Consider the following 20,165-nt stretch of genomic DNA (forward strand, 5'->3'; position numbering starts at 1 on the left):
AACTCCGCCGAGTTCTTGACATGGTGCTCACAGTGACCCACGATCGGTTTGAGCAGTTGTGCTAGGTACTTGGCTAAACCATATGTCGGTGAGTTGATGGTGCTCACTATGGGTCGCAATGGAAATCCGTCTTTGTGGATCTTAGGGAGCCCATATAGCCGTGGTGGTGCCGGTGCTCTGGGGTACAGCTTCCTGATGACGTCCTTTTCCAGTCCAGAGTCATTGAGCAAGGCGATGGTCTTGCGAGTCACGGAGGCTGTCGTGTCCTTGTCCAGTTGCTTGTAGGCAGTATCTTGTAGCAGTGAGTTTATCTTCTGCCAATAATCTTCTTTCCTCAGTATCACCGTGGCATTGCCTTTGTCAGCAGCTAGAACGACAGTGTCCTCATCCTCACGTAGGGCCTTAAGAGCCTTCCTTTCAGCAGACGTTATGTTGTTCTTGGGCATTTTTGCCTTCTCCAGGACCCTGCACGTTTCTCTCCTAACTTCCTCAGCTGCCTCCGTAGGGAGGCCGCGCACGGCTTGCTCGATGCTGCTGATAATGTCTCGCTTAGGTAGTGTCCTGGGTACTGGAGCAAAGTTAAGTCCTCTCGACAGCACTGATATTGTGGTCTCGTCCAGTTCTTTGCCTGACGACCACTTTCAGCGACACATAACGATGACTTTCATGCATACAAAGCCAGTAAACCACGAGATTCTGCACTCACAGCGCCATTCCATTATGGGACCTCCACAACAGCAACACACCATTGCAAAGTCAACAAGGAACGACGAACGAAGCTGTACACCAAATACTTGCCCACATCCATCTCACTCAAGTCCATCACCTTCGTGCAAAAACATTCGGCAACCTCATGCTTAAACATTCATAGGAATGTGTGAATGTGTGAAATCAAATTATGTGATGTAGGAATTGTGCAAAAGAAATGTGTGAAAAACTAAATAAGTTAAGCATACCAGACAGCTAATAAACTACAAAATAACTATGGACTTAAGTAAAAAATAGACTATCGATAAAAATAAGTCATTAGTTCTGAAATGGACAGTATATAAAGAACAAAAATAAGGCATAATAAACCCTAAAACTATATGCCACTTATTTTCTCCTCATAAAAATTAAAGAATAACTATATTTTACTTATTTTCTCCTTATAAAAACAAAGAATAAAAAATTATCTTGTTGGATGTTTTCCCTTTTTTTTAACATTTGTACCATCTCAATACTTGTGTATGTATATTTCTTTGTCAAAGCAATTCTTGGAAATAATTCTTATTTGTTAGTGTAACAATGTTGAAATGAGTGTCTAGAAACAAAAACATTTTACTTGTACATGATATTTAGAAAATGTGCTAGGAATAGATTTTTCTTAATTACTACATTTATAAAAAAATATTTCTAAGAAATCGATGTGAAAGACTCCAAACTTTTGATAACAAACTTCTTAAAAAACAACCTTCACACTTAAATAAAGAAAGAAAATAATTAAAAATTAATAATAATAATAGCATTAAAATATTCTTCTCTTGTCAATATAATCATATTTTTGAGAATAATGTGGAAGAATATAAAAATATAAATTAGTAATACAAACTAGCATAGAACAAGAATAACGTGGCTGAACAGTAGGCAACAAAATTTAGATAAAGGAATAATTTTTGACTGACTTAGACAACGATTCAGTCATTGCCTAACTTCAGTGCAAAAATTAAGTTCGAAGGGTGGTGATACGTAAGGTGTCAGGCAAATACAACACCTTCCATGAAAACCCTGACATGATAGCAAATCCGGCAGTATGTCAGATAACTCCAGATAAATCCTGACATTAAATTAACCAAAGAAATACGATCAATGAGTGAGCAAATGGAATACCACAGACTAACACAAGAATGCCTAAATGCATGTCATATCTTCCCACCGTGAAACAGTCGCAGTTCCGAGGGGAGAAATGAGAACAGAAGCCGAGACCAGAACTGTGTTAAGCTAGAAGGCCCTACGATAAGGGACGAACACCCACGTTTCCAGCCAACCGCCAGGACCACCCCCCAGCCCATGTTAAAAGATAGAGCCCTCCAGAAGAACAGTATAGATCTTATGATAACACTAAAAGGGCCACATCAGCTGCAAATTTTAGCGTGAGACTTTTTCACGTCTCTGTTACGTTACAAATGTTAAAAACGTTGCCCCACCACGAAAAGTATAACGTTTCTCATTAGATAGACAGAATTTTTGTAGGCGGAGCTTAAGGTTAACATTGAGACCCTGATTGGTCAGATGAAAACACAGCCAGATAGGTTTTCTTAAACCAACTTCGGTAAATTGTAGTAAGGAGAAGTTAGGAGAGAGTTGCTTTTGAGACAGTGAGGTGCGTGGAGCTGCGCCACCCGACGCCCCCTGACGCTGCCTAACCAATGACAAGGTAATGAACGCATGCGATGCCGCATAACAGCACATAAAGCTTCACTCAGAACTGCAGAAGTCTCATCTGTTACACCCCCTTTTTGTGTAATACTAGTGTCGATCGTCAATTAAAATCTGAAACGCGATGATTTTTCTGTTATATAATTATTGAGGAGCCACATCAGCCACTGTAATTTATGACAAGTTAAATAAGTAATTAAAGATAATTGAAGGTCACTGTAGACCATTTTGATAGTTTTCTCTTTTATGAAATTTAACATAAATCTAGATTATAGATGTGATATGGCATAGGTAATCCTTCGATCCATTGTAGAACTTGGAAACCCATTCAGGGAATATTCATTCACATTTTTGTTGAATGCAGTTTGTTTTTATCATCCTGTATTAAAACATTTCCTTTTATCAATAGCGCAATTTATAAACAATGTTTTGTGAGTAGAATAAAAGTTCCAATGGTAAACTTAACTGCTTTTTCGACGTTATTTTACCAGCTAAGTAAAAATAGGAAAGCCTTGAACCCCTTCCACTAAATTTAATTAGTATTAAGATTCTTTTACAGGGAGTGCAGTGGAGCTGATGCTGAAATCATTAAGTATTTGATTATATCATCGCTAGTCTCACTGAACTCTTCTGAACTCTACATGTCATGTGTGGTCTGGCGTCTCCTAACCAGCAACAGGTCCCAGGTTCAAACTAGGCAATTCCCCAAAAAACCCGCTCAGAGCATCGTTGCGTGAATGTGATAGAGAGACGCGACTCAGAACAAACAGACACCATGCAGAATGTTAGAGTGTATATATATATAAAATTTGTTTTCAGAATAAAGCTCAGCTTTTCTAAGGTCCTCTTTACCAATCTTTGACAAAATCTGGCTACGTCCTTGAACAGGCCGTAGGTCAAGTTTGATCGCAATTAGATGAGGACATACCGAAAACTTTACGTTTCAAATACATTCCTTTTAACTGCGGCATTATTTCGTACTAAAGTCAGTAGTGGCTCGTAACCACACAATTAGAATCATGTGGTAAACCGCGCTTTTTTGTCGACCCGTGTTTACTGGTGCTTTTTTGCTATTCTCCTCAAAATACGAACACTTATTGGCATTGTGCTGTCTGAACGTCTGTGAACACTAACAGTCAGATGTGCTACGGTAGTAACAGCTAATTCATCAACTTTTGTAACAACCTCCTGTGCTTTCTCCCTGTTTTTTGAAATACCCTGCAATGAAATGGCATTTAGTACGACACCCACTTCTGTATTTGATTAACAGTCTCCTGTCTTTGGTCCCTTCCCTTCCTTTCTAAACCAACCAACCTCCTGTCTTGGGACAGCAACCAACCGCTCTGTCAAATCTGCCTTTTCCTTCCCATACTCATGTTTTAAGACATGTAGGTACTCTTACAATTATTTATGTTGTTCATCTATAAGTTCTTTTCAATTACCTTCATTTACCTTGACTCTCCACTACTGCAACAAGACAGCAGAGATCCTCTCATCATATTCTCAGTATAACTTTCTCTCATGTGCGTGGTGAGTACATTTCACCACTCAGATATATCCTTCCCGACACAGATTTGCTTTCCAAATACTGCATCTGTCTTTTTAATGCGTTAACATTAGGTTGCTGTCCTCTGGAATTAGCATCTATTCGTTTACTTAATCTAACTTTACTAGTGACTATTCACTCTAATTTTTCATTTTTTGCTGTCATGTACTTACCTGTGTCAGTTTTCGCTATTAGTTATGACACAGTGCCGTTATAATTATATAGATACAGAGCAGGCTATTTTCCAATGTTATAAATATGGTTCGGATTGCTGTTATTATGAGTAATTATAACATTCAAACAGGATTTTCGAGCAATATTCTCACAAAATATGCTTTTTTTCGGTAATTAAAACTTAAATATCACTACAAGATTTGGTCACGTGATAGAAAACGCACTGTTATTGGCTGAAGTTCTGGTGACGTCACAGGCAAGGAGCAGGACGAAGCTATAGATGTGTTTTTTATTCACAAAACATGCATTAAAATAGATATTGAAATGTAATATGATATAAAGGGTTTTCGGAAATTCCAGTTACAAACTTCTAGGACTTGTGGCGGGAAGTGACTACATAATATTCTTGAATAGGAACACATGTACCATTTCCGTTCTGCGAAGGTTTCAGTTCAGATGTTTAATTCATCCACTCCTGCCTGAGAAATTGGACTAGGCGTGACGAGTACAATTATTAGGTAACAATTCGAAATGAAAAATAGCGAAACATCCATTTATCAGTTAGACAGATTTGTTTGTATTAATACCTAAACGTTACTTGTTTACATTATTCTAAAACTAAAAAGAACCCAGCATACTGTACTTACAGAACAGTACTGACGCATTACATCAGCGGCTCGATGTGGCGACCACCAACGTTGTTACAGACATAGTACCTACGAAGCATGTTCTGGTATACACTCTCCATCCCAGCTGCGGTCTCTTCCGTTTCTTGTACAGCGGCCAAAACTCGTGCCAGAATATCTTCCTTTGTCTCTACAGGTGTCTTGAAAATTGAACTTCGCATACGATACCACAAGAAGTAGTCCATAGGAGTTAAATCGGGCGACTGCGGCACCCACGCTGTTAGATCACCTCGGCCGATCCATCTTTCACCATATCGTCTTCGTCTGTTGAGAAGTCTCAACCAACGTGAGAAGTGAGGTGCTGCCCCATCATTCCGAAACTCCATTTCCTGTAGGAAGATCAAGTATGCAGGACCAGGAGGTATGGCCCAATCACATGACCGTCCAGAATGCTGCCACACGTTGATACCAAACCGATGCTGAAATCCCTGATCGTGCGTGGCATGAGTGTTTTCGTTTGCCCAGACATGGTTGTTTCGAGAATTCAGAACGCAGTCCATGGTGAACTTACATTAATTTGTGAACAGAACTAGACTTGTAAACAGAGGTGTCGATAGATCGGTGTAGGAACAACGTGCTGTATACAACGCGTTGTGGAAAACAGGCTAGACCCACAACGTCTACCCTCCGCAAGTGGTAGGGATACAATTGTCGCTCACGCGGGAAGTCCCAGACGAGATTGTGATTAACAATCATTGCACGCGCAGTTATTCGAGTATTCGTAGACGGGTTCTCTTCAACGCGTTGCAGTACATGTTATTCAAATTCTGGCGTAAGAGCGTGGAGCGCCATAGTCCTGCCTCCTCACCGTGATGGTACCTGTTTCTCGGAGCCGCCGCGTAACTGCGGCAGAAAGTTTGTGCGATGGTGTGCTTCGTTGCGGAAAACGTTCGTGATACAGACGACTAAATAGCTCCTGCGTTGCCTCGACTTTCGCCGTATGCAAGGAGTACGTTAGCGTACTCGAAACCGTGTATCGAGATATTTGTACTACACTGAGAAGCCAAAGAAACTGGTACACCTGCCGCAACACGACATCGTATGGACTCGACTAATGTCTGAGGTAGTGCTGGAGGGAACTGACACCATGAATCCTGGAGGGCTGTCCATGAATCCGTAAGAGTACGAGGAGATGGAGATCTCTCCTGAACAGCAGGTTACAAGGCATCCCACATATGCTCAGCAATGCTCGTGTCTAGGGAGTTTAGTAGCCAGCGGAAGTGTTTAAACTCAGAAGATTGTTCCTGGAGTCACTCTGTTGAAATTCTGTACGTGTGGGATGTCGCATTGTCCTGCTGGAATTCCCCAAGTCCGTCGGAATGCACAATGCGCATGATTGCATGCATGTGATCAGATAGGATGCTTAGGTACATGTCCCCTGTCAGAGTCGTATCTGGACGTATCAGGGGTCCCATATCACTCCAACTGCACACGCCCCACACCATTACAGAGCATGCATCAGCTTGAACAGTTCCCTGCTGACATGCAGGATCCATGGATTCATACGGTTGTCTCCATACCCGTACACGTCCATCCGCTCGATACAGTTTGAAACGAGACTCGTCCGACCAGGCAACATGTTTCCAGTAATCAGCAGTCCAGTGTCGGTGTTGAAGAGCCCAGGCGAGGCGTAAAGCTTTGTGTAGTGCAATCATCAAGAGTACACGAATGGGCCTTCGGCTCCGAAAGCCCTTATCGATGGTGTTTCGTTAAATGGTTCGCACGCTGACACTTGTTGATGGCCCAGCATTGAAATCTGCAGCAATTTCCGGAATAGTTGCACTTCTATCGATTTGAACGACTCTCTTCAGTAGTCATTGGTCCCGTTCTTGCAGGATCTTTTTCCTTTCGCAGCAATGTCAGAGATTTGATATTTACCGGATTCCTGATATTCACGGTACACTTGTGAAATGGTCGCACGGGAAAATGCCCGCTACCTCGCACGTGCTGTGTCCCATCGCTCGTGCGCCGACTATAATAGCACGTTCAAACTCACTTTAAGCTTGATAACCTACCATTGTAGCAGCAGTAACCGATCTGACAACTGCGCCAGACTGTTGTCTTGTATAGGGTGTATCATAATTAAATGCGTAAACGCATACAGTTGAAAGTACACGATATTGGAAGCAAACAAGTCTCAGTAAACATAAGGTCGAAAATGCATACCTCAAGAACTACGAACAATTTTTCATCTTCGATACTGTGAAGCAAATCTCTTCTACTGCAAGCTCTTTGCTTTCCACATTTTGGGAAGTAGTAGTATGGACCAAAACAAGAAAAAAGTCTAGTAAATATTTGCTCTAAAATGCATACGTTAAAAGTTATGAGCAACTGTTCATTAGAAGAGTTTCCAAGTAGCGAAGATGAGACTTTTTCGCTTCTAGTAACGTGTACATTCAGCTCTATGCGTTTACGTAATTAATTATGATACACCCTGTACAGGCGTTGCCGACGGCAGCGCCGTATTCTGCCTGTTTACGTATCTCTGTATCTGAGTACGCATACCACTACCAGTTTCTTTAGCACTTGAGTGAACTTCGTAGGCACAGGCGTTGAACAGGTCTCGCAGCAAGACAGATGTTAAGTGACATCAGGTGACCGATTGAGGTAGTTCACGTCATGCTGTCTATCCTATTGCACAGCAAGACAAGGAACTCTTGAAACTTCTCTCTTTCCCTCTGCAGTCGTTGGACGGTTACTCATCTAAACTGAACGTTGTAGAACGGAAACGGTACCTTTCTGGACAGGGGTTCCTATTTTGATTAGATAAGATTTACTTTCATTCCAACTGATCCATAGTGAGGAGGTCCTCCAGGATGTAGAACATATCAGAAAAACAATAATAAATGCCAAATATTTACTACTGAAACAAATAAGCTAATGTACTTTCCATACGTCCGAAGTGGAATGATCGTCATTTTTTTAATGAACGCTATCTGAAAGAATCATTTTACAAACACTAATGCACTGAATTTAAAATAAAAAAGTGTTTTTTAGTTATAAGGTACTAAACATGTAATAGAACTACTACAATACTTATTTACAATGAACACATTACTGCACTGATATGGTGCAGAAGTTAGTTGTACTTACACAACACACACACACACACACACACACACACACACACACACATCAGTTGGTTCTACTGAGAAATTCATCAATGGAGTAGAAGGAGTTGGCCACAAATAAATTCTTTAGGCTTCTCTTAAACTGAATTTCATTGGTTGTTAAGCTCTTCTGGCAAATTATTGAAAATGTGTGTTCCTGAATAATGCACACCTTTTTGTACAAGACTAAGTGACTTTAAATTCATGTGAAGATATGTACTCACTTCCCTGTACAAATCCTAGAAAGTCGTAACGGGAATTTGCGTACACACTTCAGTTCAAAGCTGCTACATAACTTTATAACAAATTAAGTTAACTTGCGAAGACAGCAGTATTAATAAAAAAAAAGCTTTCTTCCAATTGAGAATCGATCTCATGAAGACTGCACTAGGCGTTCAGCACGCTACCTTTCGCGCTACAAGAGACAGTGTTCAGATTGAGTGTTTACTTACATCGAATTAAGCCTCACACAAATAAACACTCGTGTTTATTTCTGTGACGCTCAATTCGATGTAATAAACATGTAATCTGAACACTTTGTCGCTTGTTACGTTAGATAGTGAACACTATCTTGGTTGCATCACTACGAGGTAGTTGCAAACACGCATAATCTCATTTTTTAGAAAACGCAAAAACAATTTTCAGGACTTTTTTTTTATAGACGTATTTGTACAATGTGGTACTGCACATCAGTTGTAACTCATTTCCGAAACGGAAACTCCGAAACAAGATATCACTGGGGACGAGCTTTACGACAGTAGGACTAGCCTGCTAGCCAGTGACGTCACAGTCGTGAAATGATCCAAATTGTTTTAGCGGGCTTTCAAATTAATTGAATTTTATTTCCGTTATTTTTTTCTCTAAATACGGAAAATTATGAGGAAGGAAACATACTGTCAGCACAAAATGACGTAATGAATGGTTTAAGACGATTTTCTGAAAACCGGCAAATACCTTACTCTGAAGCAGCGTAGGAGCCGGACGCCCACACCAGCGTGTTGAGTGCTAGGTATAAGAGAGAAATGAAATGAGCGTACGACATTGTGGGCCGGGAGTCCCCCATTCGGGGAAGTTCGGCCGCCGAGGGCAAGTACTTATTGCATTCGAAGCCACATTGAGGGACTTACGCGCCGGAGATGGGAATGAAATGATGATGAGGACAACACAACACCCAGTCCCTGAGCGGAGAAAATCTCCTGCCCCAGCCGGGAATCGAACCCGGGCCCCTTGGCGTGGCATTTCCACCGCGCTGACCACTTTTTTTGTAGTGGGCCGGTGGGGGCTCGGGGGGCAAAGTGGGCAGGGGTCGAAACCCGAGGCCTGGCCACAGTGTCCTCCTCACCACCACCGAGCCTGTGGTGCTTAGGGAAATGGGAGACACAGAAATCAACAGTAGTGGAAGGCGTTATTTATTCATTTGCATGTGTTTTTGTAATATTCACTAATATCATGAAATTATGTGATCACATCGGCGAAAGAGTAAAGAAATATAAATTCTGGTTAAAGAAAAAGAAAGGAAAAAGGAAAAGCAAAAAGAAATAAAATCCGTGCAATCTGCGACGCGCTCTCCCATCCGCGGAGGTCAGAAATAGAATAGATCGTAGGCGGTTGAAACTCAGACACCGCCGGGGGAGGAGGGGTAGGTGCCTTCTGACCCAGGCAACCCCCAACGCAGTGGAGGTCGAACAAAGACCGCTCGAAGATAGTTAGCAAATAGTGTTCGGTAACGTGGCGTGTTTTCGAGAGCTGTATGGGCTGTTCGTAAATAGATCCAGAAGTCGAGGCGGGATTTAGGTCCCTCATGAAAGAGATAAGCGACCGTCCACCCTTTGACCCACGTAATAGCATGGCATTTGGCGGCGGGAAAATGTCTGTCCTCCTGGTATAGAAACGTTCGAGGTTCGATTGTGTCTGGTGGCACCCAGAGATAGCAGGCAATGATTTGCTGCACGAAGCGCCATACATCTTGCGACGAGGCGCATGTCAGACGGTGTTCATCAGTGTCCAGTTGCTGGCAAAAGAGACAAAGAGGGGATTCTGACAAGCCAATGTTGTGCAGGCGCTGCTTCGTGGCAAATGTCCTGTTGACTATGTGATACCACAGTGCCCGGACGTTCGTAGGGAGGAAGGGCTGGTGGACGGTAGTCCACACTATGGGCCACTGGTTGGAGGGATGTTTGGTCTCCGTCACATTCCGGGGAACACAGCGCAGCAACAGGCTGTAAAAATCCTTAGTGCTGGGTGCGCGGGTATCTGGGAGACTGGTATGTATGTAACTGTAGTCGACGAAAAAGGTCGAAATATGGGACAAATGAGGCACGATATGGCCGACAGACACCGGTGGTGAGGTGGAAGCAGGTAGGAGGACCTCAAGCAAGCTGCGTGTTAGAGATGTACCCTGGCACATCCACTGTTTTCTCACGGTACTCATGTACGAGGCTGCAGCTCGCATACGGACATTGACAAGCCCGACGGCCTGAGGGCAGGGTAAGTGTCTCATAACGGACTTTAAACATTGAACCACCCACGAGATAATAGCCAAAAGCCGCCTGAAGGTTGCGCCCAATTGCAGTTGGCAGAGGGAGAACTTGCGCGATGTGAACCAATTTTGATGCCACACAAAGATTAAGAAACTCAACCCGTCGAAGTGTGTCCTGGCGGCGCAAGAGGTTCTGGCGAGCACTCAGCTAACGGGGGCGGACTATAAGAGAAAGAAGGCGCACGGCACCAACCTTGTGGAGCGGCGCCGGCTCGCCGGCAGGGGGCGGCGCCGTGGCGGAGCCTCGGCCCGCGGCCGCGGGGGCGGGCCCGCGGCGCTTGCGAGAGCTGGCCTTGGAGCAGCGCGAGGCGGGCGCCGACGCGGAGGACAGCGAGCCGGGCGCCGGCGGCAGGTGCGGGGGCGGCGTGGGCGGCGAGGGCGGCGGCAGCGGCAGCGCGCCCTGGCTGCGCGACCGGCGCAGGTCGAGCACGAGCAGCGTGCGGCCGCCGCCGCAGCGGGAGCGCCCGCGGGCCGCCGCCGAGCCCGCCGACGCCGACGCCGTGGCCGAGGTGGCGGCGTCGGGCGTGACGCAGCGCCGGCCCGAGCCGCGCGCCCCCGCGCTCGCCAGCGTCGGCGCCGGCGTGGGCGGCCGCGAGTCGGTGTCCGTGTAGCGCCGGAACAGCTCCTCCGGCACCGCCGCCTCTCCGTCGCCGTACGCCAGTGCCGCGCGGCCCTCGCTCGCCTGCCACACATCGACCGAGCGAAAACAGAGGAACGTTCAGTAACTTTGAAAGTAATATTTCGTCAGTCGATCTCTGTAAAAAACCCTAACAAGGGAACCTCCCCGTCGTACCCCCCTCAGATTTAGTTATAAGTTGGCACAGTGGATAGGCCTTGAAAAACTGAATACAGATTAATCGAGATAACAGGAAGAAGTTGTGTGGAACTATGAAAAAAATAAGCAAAATATACAAACCGAGTAGTCCATGCGCAAGACAGGCCACATCGAGGAAACTGTGAGCTCAGGAGTGCCGTGGTCCCGTGATTAGCGTGAGCAGCGGCGGAATGAGAGGTCCTCGGTTCAAGTCTTCCCTCGAGCGAAAAGTTTACTTTCTTTATTTTCGCAAAGTTATGACCTGTCCGTTCGTTCATTGACGCCACTGTTCACCGTAATACGTTTAGTGTCTATGTTTTGCGACCGCACCGTAAAACCGTGCGATTAGTAGACGAAAGGACGTGCCTCTCCAATGGGAACCCAAAACATTTGATCGCAAGCTCATAGGTCAACCGATTCCTCCACAGGAAATCACGTCTGATATATTCTATACGACACTGGTGACGGCATGTGCGTCACATGACAGGAATATGTTGTCGACCCACCTAACTTGTACACTTGGCAAATGGGAAAAAAGATTCTTCTACCTTGCCCGGTTTAGGTTTTCTTGTGGATGTGATAATCACTCCCAAAAAGTGATGAAAACATAATAGTTTGTCACATAAACTGCAACAAATGAATGCGTTTTACAGTCGCACAGTTTTCCCTGTGCTCTGTCAAAACACATGTTTTTAACGTTTTCAAATTTTTCCGTGTGTAGACTGTCAAACCCTGCATATGTCCAAGCAAATCTGAACATGTCCTGGAATTTTGGAGAGCGAAGTTGATTATGTGTGAGTGAATTGTCTGAAAATAAAAAATTAAATTTTTCACTTTTTTTTTATTTTATAATCTCATTTTGTTCTAGATTTCTCGTTGAATTTGTTCGTGCCGGACGTCCGATGACGCCTGTTCAGGTTGATCGTTGATTCGTTCACTGAGTTTTTTTTGTTATAGAGGGTAGCTAAACCCTCTGTCCGAACACGCTGAGCTACCGTGCCGGCAGTCACTCAAGGGAAGACTTGAACCGAAGACCTCCCGTTCCGCAGCTGCTCACGCTAACCACGGGACCACGGCGCTTCTGCACTCACTTTATCCATGATGTTGCCTATCTTGTTCATGGACTACTCAGTTTGTATATTTTGCTTATTTTTTTCATAGTTTCACACAAGTTCTTCCTGTTTTCTCGATTGATCTGTGTTCATTTTTTCAAGGCCTATCCACTGTGCCAACTTATAACTACAGGGTTATTACAAATGATTGAAGAGATTTCACAGCTCTACAATAACTTTATTATTTGAGATATTTTCACAATGCTTTGCACACATATACAAAAACTCAAAAAGTTTTTTTAGGCATTCACAAATGTTCGATATGTGCCCCTTTAGTGATTCGGCAGACATCAAGCCGATAATCAAGTTCCTCCCACACACGGCGCAGCATGTCCCCATCAATGAGTTCCAAAGCATCGTTGATTCGAGCTCGCAGTTCTGGCACGTTTCTTGGTAGAGGAGGGTTAAACACTGAATCTTTCACATAACCCCACAGAAAGAAATCGCATGGGATTAAGTCGGGAGAGCGTGGAGGCCATGACATGAATTGTTGATCATGATCTCCACCACGACCGATCCATCGGTTTTCCAATCTCCTGTTTAAGAAATGCCGAACATCATGATGGAAGTGCGGTGGAGCACCATCCTGTTGAAAGATGAAGTTGGCGCCGTCGGTCTCCAGTTGTGGCATGAGCCAATTTTCCAGCATGTCCAGATACACGTGTCCTGTAACGTTTTTTTCGCAGAAGAAAAAGGGGCCGTAAACTTTAAACCGTGAGATTGCACAAAACACGTTAACTTTCGTTGAATTGCGAATTTGCTGCACGAATGCGTGAGGATTCTCTACCGCCCAGATTCGCACATTGTGTCTGTTCACTTCACCATTAAGAAAAACTGTTGCTTCATCACTGAAAACAAGTTTCGCACTGAACGCATCCTCTTCCATGAGCTGTTGCAACCGCGCCGAAAATTCAAAGCGTTTGACTTTGTCATCGGGTGTGAGGGCTTGTAGCAATTGTAAACGGTAAGGCTTCTGCTTTAGCCTTTTCCGTAAGATTTTCCAAACCGTCGGCTGTGGTACGTTTAGCTCCCTGCTTGCTTTATTCGTCGACTTCCGCGGGCTACGCGTGAAACTTGCCCGCACGCGTTCAACCGTTTCTTCGCTCACTACAGGCCGACTCGTTGATTTCCCCTTACAGAGGCATCCAGAAGCTTTAAACTGCGCATACCATCGCCGAATGGAGTTAGCAGTTGGTGGATCTTTGTTGAACTTCGTCCTGAAGTGTCGTTGCATTGTTATGACTGACTGATGTGAGTGCATTTCAAGCACGACATACGCTTTCTCGGCTCCTGTCGCCATTTTGTCTCACTGCGCTCTCGAGCGCTCTGGCAGCAGAAACCTGAAGTGCGGCTTCAGCCGAACAAAACTTTATGAGTTTTTCTACGTATCTGTAGTGTGTCGTGTCCATATGTCAATGAATGGAGCTACAGTGAATTTATGAAATCGCTTCAATCATTTGTAATAGCCCTATAAATCTGAGGGGGGTGCAATGGGACGATTCCCTTGTAAGAAGTTCGTATATAAAATCATTAAGCACTTCGATGCTCCATTCATTCACTCACAAGGAGAACACGGTAAGTGCCATAACCCGATTTCTCAAACACGTCGCTTAGAGAAAAAAAAAAAAAAAAAAAAAACATTATTCTCCGTTCCCCACGTCATATTTCAGTTTGGTATACACTCTACGAATACACATAACCTCCTAACTCATGCAACTAGTGCGCAAACGCGAGGCGCGCATACTCTATGGCCGGTAGCGCAGTTGCCTGCAACCTAGTGTCGTCGTATAAACTAGGGTCCGCTTCCCACGCCCAGGTTCCTGCGTTCGATTCCCGGCGGGGTCAGGGATTTTCTCTGCCTCGTGATGACTGGGTGTTGTGTGATGTCCTTAGGTTAGTTAGGTTTAAATAGTTCTAAGTTCTTGGGGACTGATGACCATGGATGTTAAGTCCCATAGTGCTCAGAGCTTTGATCCGTTTTGTAAACTAGGCTTTAGACTAAGAACTCTACGCAAACGCTATTGCTCTCGATCGTTAAGTGAAGGCACTCCGCCACTGCGTTGTCTGTGATGAAAGCTAATGCCTGAAATTTGGAATTCTCGGGAGCATTCTCCACACTGTAGATCTCGTAATATAAAATTACCTAACGATTTCCGAAATCTCCAATTTCAAAGTCTGTTAATTCCCGTCGTGCGGCCATAATCATGTCAGTAATCTTGTGACATGAGTCACCTCAGTACAAATGACAGCTCCGCCAATCCATTGCTCTTTCACACCTTGTACGCCATACTACCGCTATCTGCATATATGCATATCGCTATCCCATGACTTATTACCTCAGTGTATAAATAGTATGGCCCAATAATTCAATAAGAGGTTACGAAGAAATTTTTGATTTGTTATAGAAGCTAATCACGAGTTGCCGAGAGACCAGCAGGTCACCACTAGGCGGACACTACACTTGATGAAGTCTGTGCCAGAGTACCAGGAGCACAGAATGACGTAGCCCCATCTGTCATCAAGACTCAGTTCGATTCGATGCCTATCCGAGTTATAGCCACTTTGGCTGTCAGAGATGGCAGCTCTACGTCCAAAATTTCGTTCAAATGGCTCTAAACACTATGTGACTTAACGGCTGAGGTCATCAGTTCCCTAGACTTAGAACTACTTAAACCGCACTAACCTAAGGACATCACACACATCCATGCCCGTGGCAGGATTCGAACCTGCGACCGTAGCAGCCGCGTGGTTCCGCACTGAAGCGGCTAGAACCGCTCGGCCACAGCGGCCGGCCCAAAATTTCGTATCCTGTAAATTTATCATATATTATTTCCAATACGTAGTATACGCCCAATAACTAAAAGTGCATTATTTTCTATCCTTCCTGCTGATACATCTTTTATGGTCAGCAGTGTAATAATTTTTCTGTGTTGTTAGTTTCATTCTCATCTATCGTCTTCACAGAAGTAATGTGATTTCTACTTACCATAACGTTTTTTTATTGGTTCGACCCACTAAGGATCACATGAAATAACTTATGTATTCTTTCTTTTTTCCTTTCTTTCCAGTAATTTTTGATTCTTTCCCTACGTTTTGCTCTTCTTTCATCTGTTTATATTACACCTATCTTTTTCTCCGTTTTCTCCTGGAAGCCATTGAAACTTTTTACTTTTGCTCTAAACTTTTCTCGTTCTCCTATTTCTTCCTGATTTATGCCCATTTCCCTCAGGTCTGCTTTAACTTCTTCGATCCATGTCACTGATGTTTTTGGGTTTCTGTCAGAAAAGTTTAAAATTCTTTTTGTTAACCTTTTATCATCTAGCCTTTTTAGATGTCCATATAATAAAACTCTTCTCTCCCACATTGAGTCTATTATTTCTTACATTTTTTCATAAACTTCTTCATTACTTCACAATTTCCATATCTATTGTCATATTTTGGTCCCAAGATTTTCCTGATTATCTTCCTTTCCTTCTTTTCAGTTTCACCTAATTACTGTATATTATGGCTGTATGTAACGGAAGGCACTCCGAAACATAAAGGTATTCTTGTCCAATGACACTGGTGTAGTGCTGGAGTTTTGCATTCATGGGAGTAAATTTGTTGTTACACTGGTTTCCTATTAACTGAGAAGCCACCTCCGTTTTCCTTGCCCTTGATAAGTTAGTTTCTTTGTCCAAAGCATTTGGCTGCTTTATTTAACCCAGACATTTGAATTTTGTAGTCTTTTTTTATTCTTTCCATGTATTTCGGCGCCCCATATACTCTGCTTTTTTCAAAAGATAATATTAGGCCTGCTTTTGAAGCTATCTCCTGTAAAAGATTTATCTCCAATGTTGCGCTTTCCACAGATTTAGCTAAGACATCAAATGCCAAAAAATCAGTACTCAGATTATATCCTTTTCTCCCAATGATTGTGAGTTATTAAATTCTCTCTTCTTCTATTCTTTTCTTCCACTTCGTGATTACCTTCTCTAGTACACAACTGAATAGCAATGGGGACAGCCCTTATCCTTATCCTACATCAGTTTTGATTTCAAAAGCCTTGGACGTTTCAAAAATGGTTCAAATGGCTCAGAGCACAATGGGACTTAACATCTGAGGTCATCAGTCCCCTAGGACTTAGAACTAGTTAAACCTAACTAACCTAAGGACATCACACACATCCATGCCCGAGGCAGGATTCGAACCTGCGACCGTAGCGGTCGCGCGTATCCAGACTGTACTGCCTTGAACCGCTCGGCAACACCGGCCGGCTTGGACGTTTCACCCAAGAAATTAATTTAGCATTTTGAATTTTTTGGTGAGTTTTTCATTATTGCCACTGATTTGCTGTCAGCTCCAAACTCTTTTAAGGTGCTGAATGATGTTTCTCTGTCCATAGAATCATATGATTTTTTGAAGTATATAAATGTTATATCAGTGCTTTTGATTCTCATTCTCCTGTACCTGATTATAAATTTCAGATTTAAAATTTGTTCCTCACGGGTTCGTCCTTTTCTAAGCCATCGTTGGTACTCTCGTAATTACTGATCCTGTTGGCGTTCTAGTCCGTTTTGTAATGCTTTCGAAAGAATTTTGTAAGTTACTGGAAGGAGGGAATTCCTCTGCAGTTGTTGGAGTCAGGTTTATCTTCTTTTTTGTGGGTTGGATGAATTAATTCTGTTTTCCGATCTTCTGCTATAGCTTCTGTTTCCCAGACTTTTTGAGAGACTCCGTGTAGCTTCTTGACTGTTCCAGCGCCTGCAATTTTCCACATTTCAGTAGTTACTGACTCTTCCACGGGAGCCTTAATCTTTAATGATATTATGGATTTCATCCGTGCTGGGGGGGTGGGGTTCTGAGTTTGTATAAGTGCATACTGGATTTCGTTTTAGAGATTTTGATCTTGGTTCCTCACGTTTTAAGACTTTTTGAAATAGCTTGCAAATATTTCACTGTTTTATTGGTTGTGTAGGACTATTTTTCCATATTCAGTTTTGAAGCACAAGTTAGATGGAGGTAAGTTTGGAGACTTTGTTTAAAAGTTTTATGGAAGTTCTTGGTATTGTTTAACATAATTTCGTGTTTTTTCTTCATACTCCTATTAATTTCAGTTGTTTCTGCAAGCTATTAAGCTCTAAATTCCTTGGTCGTAATCATTCACTTTTTCATCTACTCGCGCATAAAGGCTTTCCCCATCTTCAGCTTTTCACGTGTCCTGGTTTACCCAGCAAATTCCTGATCTCATCTGCCTTCTACAATCATGTAGTCTGCGTCATTTCGTGTGATGTGGAATCAATAAGATTACTTCATTAGTTCACCTTCTTTTAATTTTTCTCTCAGTTTCATAATAATAACTAAGAAATTCTAAAGCAATATCTATACTTCTTCAATTTATTTTGTGTCCTGCTTCTTCTCGTTATTAGTATAATTAATATAATATTGCCTCTTAGATAGCGTGAAATTACCACATCTGCTACTGAGTCTTCGGTTCTGCTGGATAGCAAGTCGTTATTATCCTTGCTGCTATTCTTCTACACTTTTGTCATTTTTTCGCGTATCCTCAGTCCAAATTCTGTGCCGTTTAGCGCGTCCATTTCATTTAACAATTGTTTTAAATTTGTCTTAATTTTTGCCAGAAGGCAACCGTCTCTTAAATGTAGTATTTGTCAGTACTGAATAAAATCTTCTCGGTTTTCAAGCTGCGCCAGTTCGAATAAAATTCTCGAGCTTTTAGTGGCTATTTCGAAAGCTCGAGAATTTTATTCGAATTGACGCGGCTTGAAAACCGAGAAGATTTTATTCAAACATGCCGCCGCGAAAGACTCCGAGGACGCATTTGTCCGTACTGCACTTTTATGTCGGTTCTAAAAGTTTTGTTTATATTTTGAATACTCCTTCTACAAACAAATAAGACAACAATTTTTTGATCTCCTTGAACGTGACTTCGTTAGTTATTCGACGAACAAGTGTTGGATCTCCGTTGGGGTTTACAGCGTTTAAATACCGCGTTTTGACGAGAATCATACTCACCATGTGTCGAGGCATGGTAGTAGCCTCCCCCTTCACTCCTCCTCTGTCCGTCTATACCATGACTCAATTATTTCTACCGACCCTGCCTATAGGGCTAGTTGAAGTTTATTATTAAAAGACGGTCAACAGGTTAATGCTATTCGATAGAATACATCACTGGGACCTGAAGTTTTAGTGGGCCCTTCGCAGATTTAAAAATATTTTTCGTCTTCGGAGGTGGCTGGTACGTCGCGAAGAAAATCTAACATTAATACTGTCCTCCAGCCACCACCAAAGCCGAAAGACATTCTTGTGTCTGTAAGGCATTCACTGAAACGCCAGGTACAAGGGATATACAGTACCTCAGAGTTATTCATCAGCGGTATACGCCGAGAAACTCTATTTTCTTGGGTTCTTCATTTTCGAGATACAGTATATTAGTCACCCATCTCTGAACCTCATCATCGAGTTCAAGATTTTGAACTTATTTTTCGATCTACACACTCAGACGTTTTCCATAGTCTACAGAAGACAAGTGTATCCTGATTTTCTGAATGCGTCCCATGGTAAAAGCAGGAGAAGTTGAATTTATTCATGAAATTATTGGAGCAGCCGAATGACACGGCGCAGTTGTACTTACCCAGGTGTCCTTCGCCCTGCGGACCACATCCTTGGCCTCGAAGTCGGCTGGATGGTTGCAGAGAATGGAGCAGCCATACGGGAAGGGATTGTACACTCCAGCGAAGGGCCTCAGTGCGTAGGGGGCAGGCCCAGCCACCACAGGGAAGTGTACCGTCTCTGCCTGAAACAGTATTGGAATGGCACCTGGAATGAAAAACTATACCTTACAAGAAATGAATCCCGAATATGATGGTAATCCATCACTGGGGAACGGTACTACGCAACACTGGAGAAAATACGGCTCTATTGAAGTGAAACTTCCAAGAAAACTACGGCATGGGTGCTGCTGCTTCACGATAACACACGTCTCCACATCGTAAATGTTGCATGCAGAAGTTACGTTAAGTGGGAGAAACTTTAGGATCCGTCCTACAGTCCTGATCTCCCCCCCCCCCCCCCAATTGCAATTATCACGCCTTTAGTCGGTTGAAAAAGGCCTTGAAGGGTCGACGAGGACGAGGATGGACGAGGATGCCCTGCGGGCAGGTAGGGACTACTTCATTCAGCGGGACATGGTTTTACCAAACAGTATCTTCAACCGATTGCGTCGGTGCGATGATTGCCTCAGTGGTTCATATGGTTCAAATGGCTCTGAGCACTATGGGACTTAACATCTGAGGTTATCAGTCCTCTAGAACTTAGAGCTACTTAAACCTAACTAACCTAAGGACATCACACACATTCATGCCCGAGGCAGGATTCGATCCTGCGACCGTAGCGGTCGCGCAGTTCCAGACTGAAGCGCCTAGAACCGTTCGGCCGATTGCCTCACCTAGTTACCTGGTTAGTATACCGTTTCTAGGCTGTATGACTTTCGAATGGAAACTTTTTCATCGCCCCTTGAACAATCCCTGTCATTTGTACCGCGATCAGATGATTACAGCCGTTTGTAATTTCAAGTGCGTACTTCTACACTCGTACATATTCACAGTCACTCTTTGTGGGTGTATATAGACGTACATATACCCACTCTCGTAGTAAACGCAAGCGAGAACAACGTTCCATATTACGCAATCAGAATATTATCGTAATCAGAATAAAAAGACACTGCAAAATCGTATTTATCTGCCGATGCCGGGCAAGCGACTTTC

General features: G+C 43.4%; 1 protein-coding gene across 1 annotated transcript in view; it reads right to left on the reverse strand.

Annotated features, from left to right (window-relative positions):
* LOC126141558 (uncharacterized) overlaps positions 1-20,165 on the reverse strand; it is a 152,776-nt gene that overhangs the window by 108,781 nt on the left and 23,830 nt on the right. Inside the window, exons 2-4 of the mRNA XM_049915284.1 lie at positions 19,034-19,195; positions 10,871-11,155; positions 9,059-9,127 (exon numbers count right to left, since the gene is read on the reverse strand). Coding sequence (XP_049771241.1) covers positions 9,059-9,127; positions 10,871-11,155; positions 19,034-19,195 — 516 coding nt within the window. The remainder of the gene's footprint in view (positions 1-9,058; positions 9,128-10,870; positions 11,156-19,033; positions 19,196-20,165) is intronic.

This window comes from Schistocerca cancellata, chromosome 1, assembly GCF_023864275.1.
Source record: "Schistocerca cancellata isolate TAMUIC-IGC-003103 chromosome 1, iqSchCanc2.1, whole genome shotgun sequence".
In the NCBI taxonomy this organism is placed as follows: domain Eukaryota; kingdom Metazoa; phylum Arthropoda; class Insecta; order Orthoptera; family Acrididae; genus Schistocerca; species Schistocerca cancellata.